This window comes from Psammomys obesus, unplaced genomic scaffold (genome assembly GCF_907164565.1).
Source record: "Psammomys obesus unplaced genomic scaffold, mPsaObe1.curated_primary_1811, whole genome shotgun sequence".
NCBI classification, from domain to species: Eukaryota; Metazoa; Chordata; class Mammalia; order Rodentia; family Muridae; genus Psammomys; species Psammomys obesus.
Window position 1 is genome coordinate 21037421 of NW_026585895.1, and position 13506 is coordinate 21050926.

The 13506-nt window shown below is 36.9% G+C and overlaps 1 protein-coding gene across 1 annotated transcript in view; it reads left to right on the top strand.

Moving 5' to 3' along the window:
• The window catches only part of Kcnh7 (potassium voltage-gated channel subfamily H member 7), a 489239-nt gene that overhangs the window by 310399 nt on the left and 165334 nt on the right, over positions 1 to 13506 (top strand). Inside the window, exon 3 of the mRNA XM_055600818.1 lies at positions 7994 to 8149. Coding sequence (XP_055456793.1) covers positions 7994 to 8149 — 156 coding nt within the window. The remainder of the gene's footprint in view (positions 1 to 7993; positions 8150 to 13506) is intronic.

The window sequence follows — 13506 nt, forward strand, 5'->3', positions numbered from 1 at the left end:
AGGGTGGGATTGGGAGGGAATGAGGGAGGGAGCTACAGCTGAGATACAAAGTAAATAAACTGTAATTATTATATAACAAAAAAGAATTATTGATAGGGACCAGGCCAAATGATGTCACATACTTTTCAATCAGTAATTTCTGTTAGTTTTGTTCTAATACTTCTTCACTTGGCACTTTCCTTTGGGTCACAACTAGCACATTGATGATATTAATATTAGAAAATAGTCCAAAATGGAATTGGGATGTCTAACATGTTTTAAACACAAAATAAAGATATTTCTTCTTGTGGAGGCTACATGAGGGGTGTCTATCATGTTGCTGTTCGCCTCTATCCTCCTTTTTAAAATTTCCTCTAGAAGTCATAATCAATTATTTCATTCTAAGCTCAATGAAAAATTAGTTATTTTCATGAGTTGCCTTATTGATATACATATAAAGAGTTACTGAAGAAAAGAAAGAAAAATGAGTATTACATACAGAAAGCCAAGTACCAATTTGATTTGTTTTTTTCACATTGTTTCCACCTAGACCTACCATCAGTCATTAATGAACAGTAGCTTTTTTCTTCTATGGGATAAACATTCCCTTTGATTTTTTTTAACATGTCTTTCTATTAAAAATGAACAGCACTGCCTCTTAGATGAAGTTTTTGTTTTTGTTTTTGTTTTTTCCCATAGGGACTGGTATTTTATTTTTATGCTAAGGCCAGCCTTTAATGATTTTTTTTTAAATCTTCAAAGTCCTTCTAGTCTACTAGAGAGAAAGGAATGAAATCTCCCAAGTATTTGTTAAATTGATCAGTTCAGAAAAGAATATTCTTTATTTGGTGCCCCAAAGATAAACTAAGCATTGTGGTTCTATCTCTAAGAATGGTAGAAGTTTAGAGAAAAATGCTTACAGAGTCTGAGTGGTTACCTTGAGTATGAGTCAGGGTTCTCTAGAGGAACAAAACTAATAGAAGTACTACACACACATATTATCACATTATATGTGCTCTATTATTTTAATATCATAAATTATATCATATATAATATATGTATATATACACTATATATATAATTTATTAGAGTGGCTTACAGGTTGTAGTCCACCAATGGCTGTCTACCAATGGAAAGTTCATGAGGCTGGATGTCTGAGCTGGTCTTCAGTCTGCAAAATACCAAAGAACGAGCCTCTAATGCCAATGAAGGAATGGATTTGTGAGGACAAGCAGGCAAAGAGCGAGAGCTTCCTCTCTCAATGTCCTTCGTATATGCTGCCACCAGATGTGGTGGACTAAATTGAAGGTTGTTCTTCCCACTTCAAAACATCCAGATTATAAAAGTGGATCTAAAGGATCTTCCACTTCAAATGACTTAAGAAAAGTCCCTCACAGATGCAACCAGATGCTTGGGTTTTAGTTAATTCCAGATGTAGTCAACTTGACCACTAAGAATAACCATTACACTTGCTCCCTGAAGACCCTGTAACAATGGTCAAATGTGGTTGTTCATGTTATTGAATTTTACTTTATGCCTGATGTTTTTCTAAGTGCACTGTGCATTCACAGGAACTGTTGCAGTCTCTGAAGCTTGAATTGTGATAGAAATGCTGCTTATGTTGTTTGTCGCCAGCCCATGAACTTTACTCACTGCGGGTAATTGACTGCTCTTTGGATGATGATTTGGCAGGTTCATTCTTTTATGAATCATCTGCAGCCATTGGACTTCTGTTGACTTTCTATTGTAAAAAAAAAAAAAAAAAAAAAAAACACAGATCTAAAAATTCTAAAAATTCAGCTTCTCACTGCATTAAGCAATCAGCAGTGTGCCTTCCTACTTCCACATTTTTAGTCAATTTCCTTTTTTAAATCCTATTTTCACACACATTCTAAGGTCTTTGGAGTTTGGGCTTGAACATAATACATTTTAAGGGACACAACTCAGCCCTTTCTGTGTGGTCTAGATTATGAGTTATTTTTTTTTAAAAAAAAAAAAAAAGCAAATCAATTGATTTAAATGAAATTATATTTGCTCTCTTCCAATATGCTGGTTTCTATTTGCTCCTCTCAGGGCATGGAGTAAGAATGAGGAAAGGCTACCGAGTGGAATAGTATACACCCGGATGGCTTGTTGGCCTTCGGTGGGGTTAGCAGGTTTTTGAGAGTTGACATGTCTCTCCCAGACAAATGGATGGACGGGGCTCTCCAGAGGTTATGTTGGCCTTATCTTCGTTTAGCTGCCTTTTCTGGCATGCTTCGGTCACTATTCAGATGGTCTTTATCATCACGATATTTCCCTCCTGTCTCTTTCTCCGGACCTTTCTCTCTCATTCCTAATTCCGTGATGGTCTCAGGCTGTGTGCCTCACTAAGTGGATATTAACTCACTTGGGTATTTAATACCAAGAACAAGTTTAGAAAATAAAATTTATTTACAGGATATGGATAAGCAAAAGGTGGGCTGAGCTGTGCCATTTAATATGGCTAAACACAGTTACTCTGAAAATAAAGGATTGCACAAAGATTCAGAAGCAGACATTCCAGTCACAGAGCTAGTGTGCTTCAGTAACAGGGGTTATCATGTTTTGTATGGGTACTGTGTGCAGAGAAATCAACACAGAATAAAGCAAAGCTAAGAACATGCCTTGAAAGAGGGTTAGGCCTTTTTGAACCTAGGTGATAAATTAGTTAATGAAAACAAAATTAGGATAGAGTTACTTAAAAACATTACCTTGTAGAAGTATAAAAATTTATCACAGTGTTTCTTAAAAAAATTATACCTTTAATATTTTTTTTTCTGGCTACTGACCTGTGTTAGGACTGTGACCAGTTCATCGATTTAGTAAAACAGCTCAAAAGAAGCTTCTGTTGTTGGGTATATTTCCTGTACTCCCATTCACCCTTGAATACATCCAAGCAGTTTCATGGCCACAACTCTTTGAAAATATTTCTTAAAGGGTCATGTGTTTGTGTGGGTCTCAGGACTCCTATCATCAAGAGCTCACAGAATCCTCCTTCAGGAATACTCTGAAGACCTGATGCCTTGTGATCTTGATTTTCCACCCACCTCACTGTGTGTTCCTCCTCCGTCTTTACAGGGCCGCCTTTGTCTTCCCTTCGACTCCGAAGTGCCTCTGGGAAAAGACTACAAATTTCCTCTCTCCCTAACTACCACCATCCATCCTTGCAATGTAGTGTTTTCCCTAATGACTTCCAGATTCTTAACTCTGACTCATACCGATGCCTAAACTGAACTGAACAGCAGCCGCTACTGTTTATCTTCTCAACATCTCCACTTAGACACCCAGCAAGCAATTTCAGAGCCACCATACTCAAAAACCTATGACTGGACACCGCTTCCTCCCTTTCTCTGTTGCAGTTAAGAAATAGGATGCCATTCTTCTTGCTCACTACATTTCAGATTCTACCTCAGCCCTTTCACCCACACCATCCTTATATAAACAATTAGACTCACTTGCCAGTCCTTTACAGTATTTTCCTAACTGCCCTCTTTACTTCTATTCTGGCATTTTCAACAAGCCATTGTTTGCACTATCACACATGAGAGTGATAATTTTAAACCAAATGAATGTGATCTTTGCATGAAATTCCCCAGCACTTTCCTAACTAAGAGGGAAGTTCAGGTCACACTTGGCACACAATTTTGCATTTTCCCTGGACTACCCTCCACAGCCCACAGTCCGTAGTGACACACTGGTATAGTAGCTCTGACTTCCCCGTTGCTCTTTGTGTGCACAGGATGCCCTAGGAGTACACATCACAGACATAAAACACATTCAAAGACATTTATGTAGAAAAAATCATGACCTTTCATTTTATGATACAGCTGAGTGTAAGGCGCTTATTTATGAATGAAGAGCTAATTGTTATATTATTCAAATTACCATGCTTCCCTTGACTAATAACAAGAGTTTAAGTTTGTTTTTGTTTTTTTTTTTTAATTCTGAAAAATTTATTAAAATGAGCGCTGCTCCTCCTAACTAGCCTTTTCCACTTTGGAGAGATTTTTCAAGCAGGAAACAAAATATGGAAATGAACCAAAGTCTAAGGACCATTATTGCAGCATAATTGCATGCATGACTGTATAAATAATGGATGCTATTGTAAATATTCTGCTTCTTAATAAACACTATTAATTCCATTTGAATACATGATGCATCTTAACAAGATTCAAATTTTTCCTGATTTAATGTAATTTAAGCATCAATGAATAAGTCTTTTTTTCTTCATTGTTAAAAGAGTGTTTTATGAATTATTTTTCTGTTCCTTTTGCTTTTACCATGTCATTTAGGAAAAATATTAAACAGAAGGAGTAACTCAAAATTCCTTGGATGTTGTAGAATTATACAAGCTAAAATATGTTCAATATATGCTCCTCCTCTAAATTCTGTGTCTTCCCTTTCACTGTGTGCCTGCCAGAGGCTGCACAAGATTGGTGGATATATCCATCCCAAACTAAAACTGAAAAGCATGTAAATGCGAGTCTTTAGTTTTGCTTGTAAAAAGAATATATTACTTAATGGAAGCATGTCGGAAGCAATACGAGTAAGCAATAAATCTCAGATTAATTATACATATGCAATGAGGTGTGGAGCTGATATACAATGCATTGAACTGTTTTTCCGAGGCATGATAATTATATGCTTTTCAGTACTCAACAGTAAATCTCAAGCCTTTGTATGGAAGGGCATGGTTTTCCTTTTATTAGCCAATGTGAAATGATTCTGTTCTATGGTAAGCCTATTAGATCTCTGTCCTTGACTGTCTTATTTATTTATTTATTTTTCCAAAGATTTGTTTTATGTTTCTGCTTTACAATCAGCAGTATACCTCAAATGTTGAAAGATTTGAAACTGCTGAAAAACAAATCTGTGAATTCACAATTATATTGAGAATGATGCAGGAAATGTCATTTTAAGTGGCAAAATCGATGTGTATTTTGATTCATTAGGAAATTACATAATGGCTATTTCTCACATCTCTTCAGACTCTGTTTAACCAGTGTGCATTGTGATGCCTGGCCTGGAGCTCTTCTATATTTAGTTCTAATGGAGCACTCTTAAATTGCTTATTTTGTGTTTACTAAAGTCAGCCTGTTTGTTACCATGGAAACTTCGACAAGTGCTCTAGCTAACTATTTTATTAGATGAATTGAAGATACAGCTGAAGACTGGAGGTGCAGCATATCATTCTTAAAGCTTTTTTTTTTTTTTGCATCTGTAATGTATGGGCTCCTTTATATAAAATTTGAAATTATATGAAAGTCTATTCCATTTCAAATTTGAGAGGATTCCAGTATTTGGAAATCTAAATTATAATTAACACATTGGTATCTCTAAGATACAAAGAGTATTGCTCTAAAGGGGTCTTTGTGACTCAGTTCTATAGAAATTAGAAGCCACTGGCTTCTAATGTGGAGAAGCTATTTACACATGGTAAACAGCTGTCCTGTCTCATGCACCAAAGCCCTCTGTCCATCATTTATGGCAGCGAGAACAGCTTCTGTTCCAAGCTGGTTGCATGTGACATGATGCAGGGCTCTAAAGGTAGAAAGGAGCTTTATTCACTGCTTGTTTGGCTCTCAATATAATTTATATATGATGCTGCTTTGGAGTGACAGCATCTTGTGGTTCTTGTCGATGCTGGGCTCTTGGTTCAAACTTTCTGCTATCACTCCATGCCTTCATTCCTAGTTTCCATTTTCTCACATTCACCCAAAATCTCTTATCAACCTAACCTTCATATAGTCCTTCCTATTTTGACACTCCGAAAGAATTCTCAAGATATAATAATAGAATATAATCCCATATAATCTTTAAAAATGAAAAAAAATCATAATATACTTTATTATCTGAGAGACCAAGATCATTTTCTGAAGTTTGTGCATTTACAATTGGCTGAAATGAACACATAGCTTATGAGATTTCTCTCATTTTGACTAAATAGAGCAAATATTCAGAAGATAATGCTGAAAAGAAACTGTTTGAGGGGCTATTAGGAGTCAACTCTAAGAAATCAGACAGAATTAAATGGTTTAAAGATATTCTCAACTGTATTCCATAGGTCATGGATGGAAAAGATTGTGCTGGTGGATCAATAGTGGTAGCTAATGGCAACATGAGAAAAAAAAATGATACAATAATATATACAATTTCCCTTTTCCTAACAAATTAAAGCCAAATAAAAGCATTATCACTTGGATTTTGTATGTTCTCATTTGTTACAACACAGTTGACAGCTAGTGATTTACTGTGTTCAAGAAATTAAGAAGGAAAGGGATATAATTTTGAATTCAAAAACCATGAGGATATAAAATGGGTAACTCTTCACTGTTTATATAAGTCTGTTTCACGTAGATACAGATTTAAAGCATATATATAGGACATGGATGGTAGTGTTTTTTAGAATCTTAAAAATATTTTTCTCTATTGTAATGAGATTAATTTTGAGTACACCCATCAGAATGGTTAAAATAAAAAATTCAATGGATGGTGCATGGTGGAGAGATTGTGGAGAAAGGGGAACCCTCCTCCATTGCCGGCGGGAATGGAGTACATCCACTCCATTGTACACCACTTGGAAATCAATCTGGCACTTTCTTAGAAAAGTAAGAATAGTGCTATGTCAGGTTCCAGCCATACCACTCCTGGGCATATATCTGAAAGATGCTAAACAATACAACAATGACATTTGCTCAACTATGTTCATAGCTGCATTATTCATAATAGCCAGAATCGGAAAAAAAAAAAAACCCAGATGCCCCTCAACAGAATTATGGATACAGAAATTGTGGTACATTTACACTACGGAATACTACTCAGCAATTAAAAACAAGGAAATCATGACATTTGTAAGCAAATGGTGGGAACTAGAAAGGATCATCCTGAGTGAGGTAACCCAGGAGCTGGAAGACACATATAGTATATACTCACTTATAAGTGGATATTAACCGTATAATATAGGATGAACATACTAAACTCTAAAATCGATAGTCCTAAAGAAGCTAAACAACACAGAGGAGCCTAGCAAAGAGGCTGAAACCTTACTCAGAAGGGCAAACAGGATAGACATCGGAGGTAGAAGAAGACAAGGAGCAGGACAGGTGCTTTCCACAGGGGGCCTCAGAAAGACTGATGGGTATGGAAGGAGATACTGAGACTCATAACCAAACTTTGGGCAGAGTGCAGGAAATCTTGTGGAAGAAGAGGGAGATAGAAAGACCTGGAGGGGACAGGAACTGCACAAGGAGACCAACAGAGCCAAAAAACTGGGCCCGGGGTGGCAGGGGTGGGTGGCCATCAGAGACTCAGACTGATACTTTAACCAAGGACCGTGCATGGAGAGGACCTAGACCCTCTGCTCAGTTTCCAAGTGGATACCCTAGTAAGGGGATCAGGGGATGTCTCTGACTTGAGTTCAGTGGCTGGCTCTTTGATAAGCTCACCTTGAGAGGTTCAGCCTTGCCAGGTTACAGAGGAAGATGACCCAGCCAACCACCAGCCCTGACGAGATTTGATAGGCTGTGGTCAAATAGAAGGGGAGGAGGTCCTCCCCTATCAGTGGGATAGGGGTGAATAGTGGACTAGGAAAGCGGCATAAAGGGAGAAGAGGTAGGGTGGGTGGGGTTGGGAGGGGATTGAGGGGGCTACAGCCAGGATACAAACTGAATATATTACAGTACATACATACATACATACATACATACATACATACATACATAATTTTCTATACTAACTACTAAGTTACTGATAAGAAGTAATAGGATTTGATATTGTGTTTTTCCACAATGTAACAACTGAATTACACGTATACTTTTTATGCATGCACATAAAGTAAATATATGTAATAAAATGAGTAAAAATGAAATTAATTTATTGAATATCAGTGGTCATTTAAGTCAAATTTTTATAGGAATGTATTTTGATTTTATTAATACTGGTAGTTCAGGCAGAAGGCTTATTTTTTATCTGACATTTATTTTCCTCTCTTTAGGTTCCACTTTTATTTGTAACACTCATATAATTCCAGTGAAGAACCAAGAGGGTGTGGCTATGATGTTCATCATTAATTTTGAGTATGTAACAGATGAAGAGAATGCTGCCTCCCCAGAGAGGGTAAACCCAATATTACCAGTCAAAACTGTAAACAGTAAGTAAAAGGCCACATGTCCATAAAGTCCTGATCCTCTGCTTCAGCTGTAGTCACTTGCATGTCATTTGTCAAAAAAATTATTACATTTCACATCAGAAGTCCATGCCTGGTGTGACTTTTTAACCCTGTACAGAATTTATCATCTGCTTTGACAGTCATATGACTCAGGTGTACCGTGATGTACTTTGCCAATGCTTTTTGTTTTAAAGACAAGGTCATACTGTGTAACTCTGTATGGGCCCTGAATTCAGTATGTAGACCAGGTTGGCCTCAAAAATCACTGCCTCTGCCTCCAAAGTACTGAAACTAAAGGTGTGTTCCACCATGCTGGCTATTTTATCAGTACTTTACTAAAAACACTTAAGATGTTATCAAACCATGAACGCAATGGCGGGCTCTTTGACCCCCCCCACCCTCACCCCCAGGGAGAAGCAGCCTTGCTAGGCCACAGAGGAGGACTTTGCAGCCAGTCCTGAAGACACCTGATAAACCAATATCAGATGTAAGGGGAGGAGGTCCTCCCTTATCAGTGGACTTGGAAAGGGGCAGGGAGGAGATGAGGGTGGGAGGGTGGGATTGGGAGGGAAAGAGGGAGTGGGATACAGCAGGGATACAAAGTTAACAAACTCAAACTGTGACTAATATTAAAAATAAAAATTAAAAAAAGGGATGTTGTCAAACATTAGGTATTAGAAATAACACTTCATATCAGGTAAGTGAAGAATTTGTGTTGCATGATAAACTATTAGCTTACAAATTTTTAGAAAATTACCTCAGTTGACTTAAAATAATGGACCAATAAGCCTATAAAAGATGCTTAAAAAGAAATAATACTTCATATAGATAACTTTATATTAATAAAATAAGGTAGTTCACACTATTAGAGAATATGTGGTCACTTTGTTTAATACTTTTCCAACTCTATCTCCTGTATTTTAACTCATGATATATGAATTTTTTTCTTGTTTGTTGCTGCATTAAATTAAAATGTTAAACATTAAAACTTGTTTTGGTAGTATCGTTTCATACAGTTTGATATTCATTTTTGAGATTCTTTAAGAAGTTACACTTTCCTTTTATTTGATTACAGTTCTAGGGAGAACGAATATTTATTGTATAGAATTTGTTGTTTCTATAGTGTTAGCACATTTTCTGTTGATATATTCAATATTATTGTACTGGTGTTTGGTTGTTTCAATCTACATATTTTTTATTTGATAACTTTTTACTTTTCTAATTGTTGTCTTTATAAAATAGTTTATTACATGCGGTATGCCTACAATTATACATCTTATGAATTTATAGATTTGGTCCTGACCCTTAATTTCTCCTCATCCCAAAATGAATTTTGATTCCTCTCTTTCAGCAAGCATAGCTCAAATGTTTCTTCCGCCCTTCCCACCATACAATTTTAGTTAATAACGTATTTCTTTGTGCTTGTCATTGTGATCCTAAATGTCTTGTGAAGTCAGCTATCTGTCTTACTAGTTTGGATTATTTCATTAGACTCCTATATCTTGACAAGTCACTCAAATTTAATCTGTCTTATCTTTTTTTCCTCCCTGCCCACTGCTCTTTTTTGGTGTTATTTTCTAGTTTGTCAGTTATAGAAACTTTTTGTATTTCCCACTTTTGTTTTCTTCTCTAATTTCTAATAAAATATAATCAATATACACAGTCTTCCTCAACATAACTTATTAAATAAAACTTATTCTTGCAAAGTGTTTTCCGAAGTTTGTTTTATTTATTTTTAATTTACAGCTTTACACCCATAGCTCCTTCCCTCATCTTCTCCATGTCCCACCTGCCCTCCCTCTTTCCTCCATCCTCTTCCCCTAGTCCACAGAAAGGCTGAGCCCTCCTCTGCCATCTAACCCAAACCTATCAAGTCTCATCAGGACTGGCTGCATCCAAGGCCACCCCACCAGAGGGAAGTGATCGAAGAGCAGGCAGCAGAGTCCATGTTAAAGACAGCCCCTGAACCCTTACTAGGGAACCCACATGGAGACTGAGTTGCCTAATGGTTACTTCTGAGCAGGGGTTCTAGGTCCTCTCCACACATGGTCCTTGGTTGGTGCATCAGTCTCCACAAGCCCCACTAGATCCAGATTTGTTGGCTCTGTTGATGTTCTTTTGGAGTGCCTGTCCCTTCTAGCTTCTTTTATTTCCTGCCACCACCACCACACACAGCTCTCTTCCATAAGACTCCCTGAGCTCTGCCCAAAGTTTGGTTGTGAGTATCAGCATCTGCTTTGATACCCTGGTGGTTGGAATCTTTCAGAGGACATTTATGGTAGACTTGTGTTTTGTTCTCTCTCTTGAACAGCTTCAGTTGTCTCTTCTATTTGTCATATAATACAGGATAACCATACTATGGTCCACAGACTTAAAGAAGCTAGGAAACAAGGGAAGTAACAAGCAACCAGCTAAACAACAAACATCCACCCTAGGAAGGATGCTTAATTTTCATTCAGAAGGGCAAATAGCAGAGCAGCTTCTTATTTAACAAGGTAGTAATTTGAATGATAAATTAACCCCTTCCCCATAGCCTCAGACTATGGTAAATATTTAAGTTACCAATTGATAACTATTTGGGTAAGTTTAGCGGTATGACCATGCTGGAGTAATTATGTCTTGGGGGATAAGCTTTGAGAGTTTAAAGATTCAGGTTGTTTCTAGATCACTTTCTCTACTCTGTGCTTGTGGTTCAAAATTTGAGCTTGTTACTCCAGCTGCCATGCCTGTTTCTTCCCCACCGTGATGATCTGCTATCCATGTGGAAGCATGAGCCTGAATAAATCTTTCCTTCTATAAGTTGCCTTGGTCATGGATTTTTGTCATCACAATAGAAAAATGACAAATAAAACCACTATTCTTCTGAAGCCTCAATACTGGAAAGACAGCATTGGTAGATAGCATCAATTTGGGGATTACCTTGTGCTTGTATTGTCCTGTGGCTCCAACTGTCTATTCATTCTTTTCTTCCTTTAAGTGATGCTGAGAAGAAATCTATTGCCAATCTCCTTGACCATGTTAGTGGTTTGGGATCTGGGAACTTATATAACTAGTCATCTGGCCGTTTTCATCACACACTTCCTATTTCTTCTCCTCTGTGGACATTTCTGCAAGGGGGATCTTCAGAGTGTAGTTCCTCATGCTAAGACTTGTGCCTCCACTTTTCTCACATAGGTTCTGCAGGCTCTGTTCTCTATGTTGTCCTGCACTCCCCACAGCAAATTCTGCTGCTCTAGTACTAAGTGACCATTTCTAGGTGTACATGAAAACTGAAGACAGAACGTATCCCTGCAACAATGCTGTACCCATACTTTATGGGGACTTTGATTTGACCTCTTCCTTATTGATTTTTATGATTGGGAGATGATTCATATAAAAATTGGACTTTCTATATCTGGTATTTTCGAAGCTAGAAAACACCACAAAATGTTGATAATAGAGATTTGAAAATTCTATACTTTATGTGCATCAAATAACATGTATAAAATAAACAGTACGCTCCCAAAGCCTATGCTGACAGTCATGTCCAAACCTAGAAGGGGTATGTGTGTATAAGTAAAGGCCAGATGTTGAAACTGGTAACTTTTTCTGTGACTCTCTACCTTATTTTTGAGATCAGGTCTCCCACTGGACTTGGATCTTACTGATTCACACAGACTGGCTATTAGCAAAGTCCAAGGTTCTTCTGTCTACTTCCCTGGTACTGAGATTGCAGGCCTGTGCAACTGCAGCCAGCGTTGTATTTATTTATGCTTTACCATTTATGCGTATTATGTGAGCATGTTGCGGTGTGATCACGTGTGTTTTTCATATGAATATGGGTATGTGTAATGGGTGCACATGTATACATACATTCGGGGACCTAAATTTGGTATCATATTTTCTTCCCCAATCACTTTCCCTCTTATTTATTGAACTGGGGTCTCTTGGTGAACTTGGAGTTTTCCAGTTCTAGCTTGGCTAGCTAGCTGGCTTGCCTTAGTGACCTGTCTTTTCCTCTTGAGTGCTGAGACTACTGTGTGTCTGTCCTACATGCCTATTTCTTACATAGGCTTTGGGGATCAGATTTTAGGTCTTCAAGCTTACAAGGGAAGACTTTATTTACCAGGTGATTTCCCTAGCTTTTACACTAAGCTTTTTCACATGTGTTCTAGGAGTGAAACTCAGGTCCTCATTCATGTGTGTGCAGTTCACCGACTGAACCATTATCCCAAGTCTTTGTGCAACTTTTTAACACTGTAACTTGACACCGTTTTCTACAAAGTTCAAGCTTGACAAACACACAATGGATTTCTTTTAATTACACACACACACAGGCAGTGCTTTATGGTAGGTTATGCTTTTGTATGAGGTTTTATTCCTTATTTATACAGCTTCATGGTGCTTGTGGCCCATGAGTCACATCTTGTTCCTCCCTGTAAGTATGAACTTAAGTATAATATTAAATCAAACAATTAAACATTTTATAGTATCAGTTACTTCCTTTGCCAAGTCTAAAGAGCAGTATAAATTTAATTTTCTCTTAAAGCAAAGGAGGAACAAATATATTAATGTAATATAATGCCAATATCCTGAATTTTTACCCTGAAAAATATACATTTGAAAATATTACTTGCAAAATCCTTAATTGATTAGTTTTGTAAAATATGTGTTTTGAAACAAATAAACTACTATAAAAAATTCTGATTACAGGTATTGTGCCTTTGAGATGATATCTACTTTGATTTCATAGTATTTTCTACTTATCAAATTCAGTCACTACTGAATGGTCCATGACAGTGAACTTCACTGGTACCTGCCTCTATCTTTCATTAATATCTGTGAATATTTGTGAATATCTCTGAATATCCATAAAAATTTAGTTGCCTACAGAGAGAATGAATGCCTAATTTATTTTATTAACCATCTTCTCAAATACGTCATTTTGCAAATGGAATAGTTTCCACCTTGGCCTTTCATCTGAAGGGAAGTAAGAAATAGAGGATAATACCCACACCATACCAGAGAATGTGATTTAGAAAAAAAAAATAATGCATTCATTTAAAACAAAAATACAAAAAAAAAAAAAGAAAATATTGAATTGACACCATGATTTCTTAAATAGAAAGAAATCTACATACTAGCTCCAGGGATACAAACACAAGTCTATGGCATTTTCTGTCCAGTTAGACTGGCATCGCATGGGCCAGAGATTCTACTCCTTATTTTGTGAATATGTGTGGTCCCCCTACAGTGTAGTTGTCATTCTACACATAGGAAATACATAGGAAATCACTGGAGAGAAATAGATAGATAGATAGATAGATAGATAGATAGATAGATAGATAGATAGATAGATA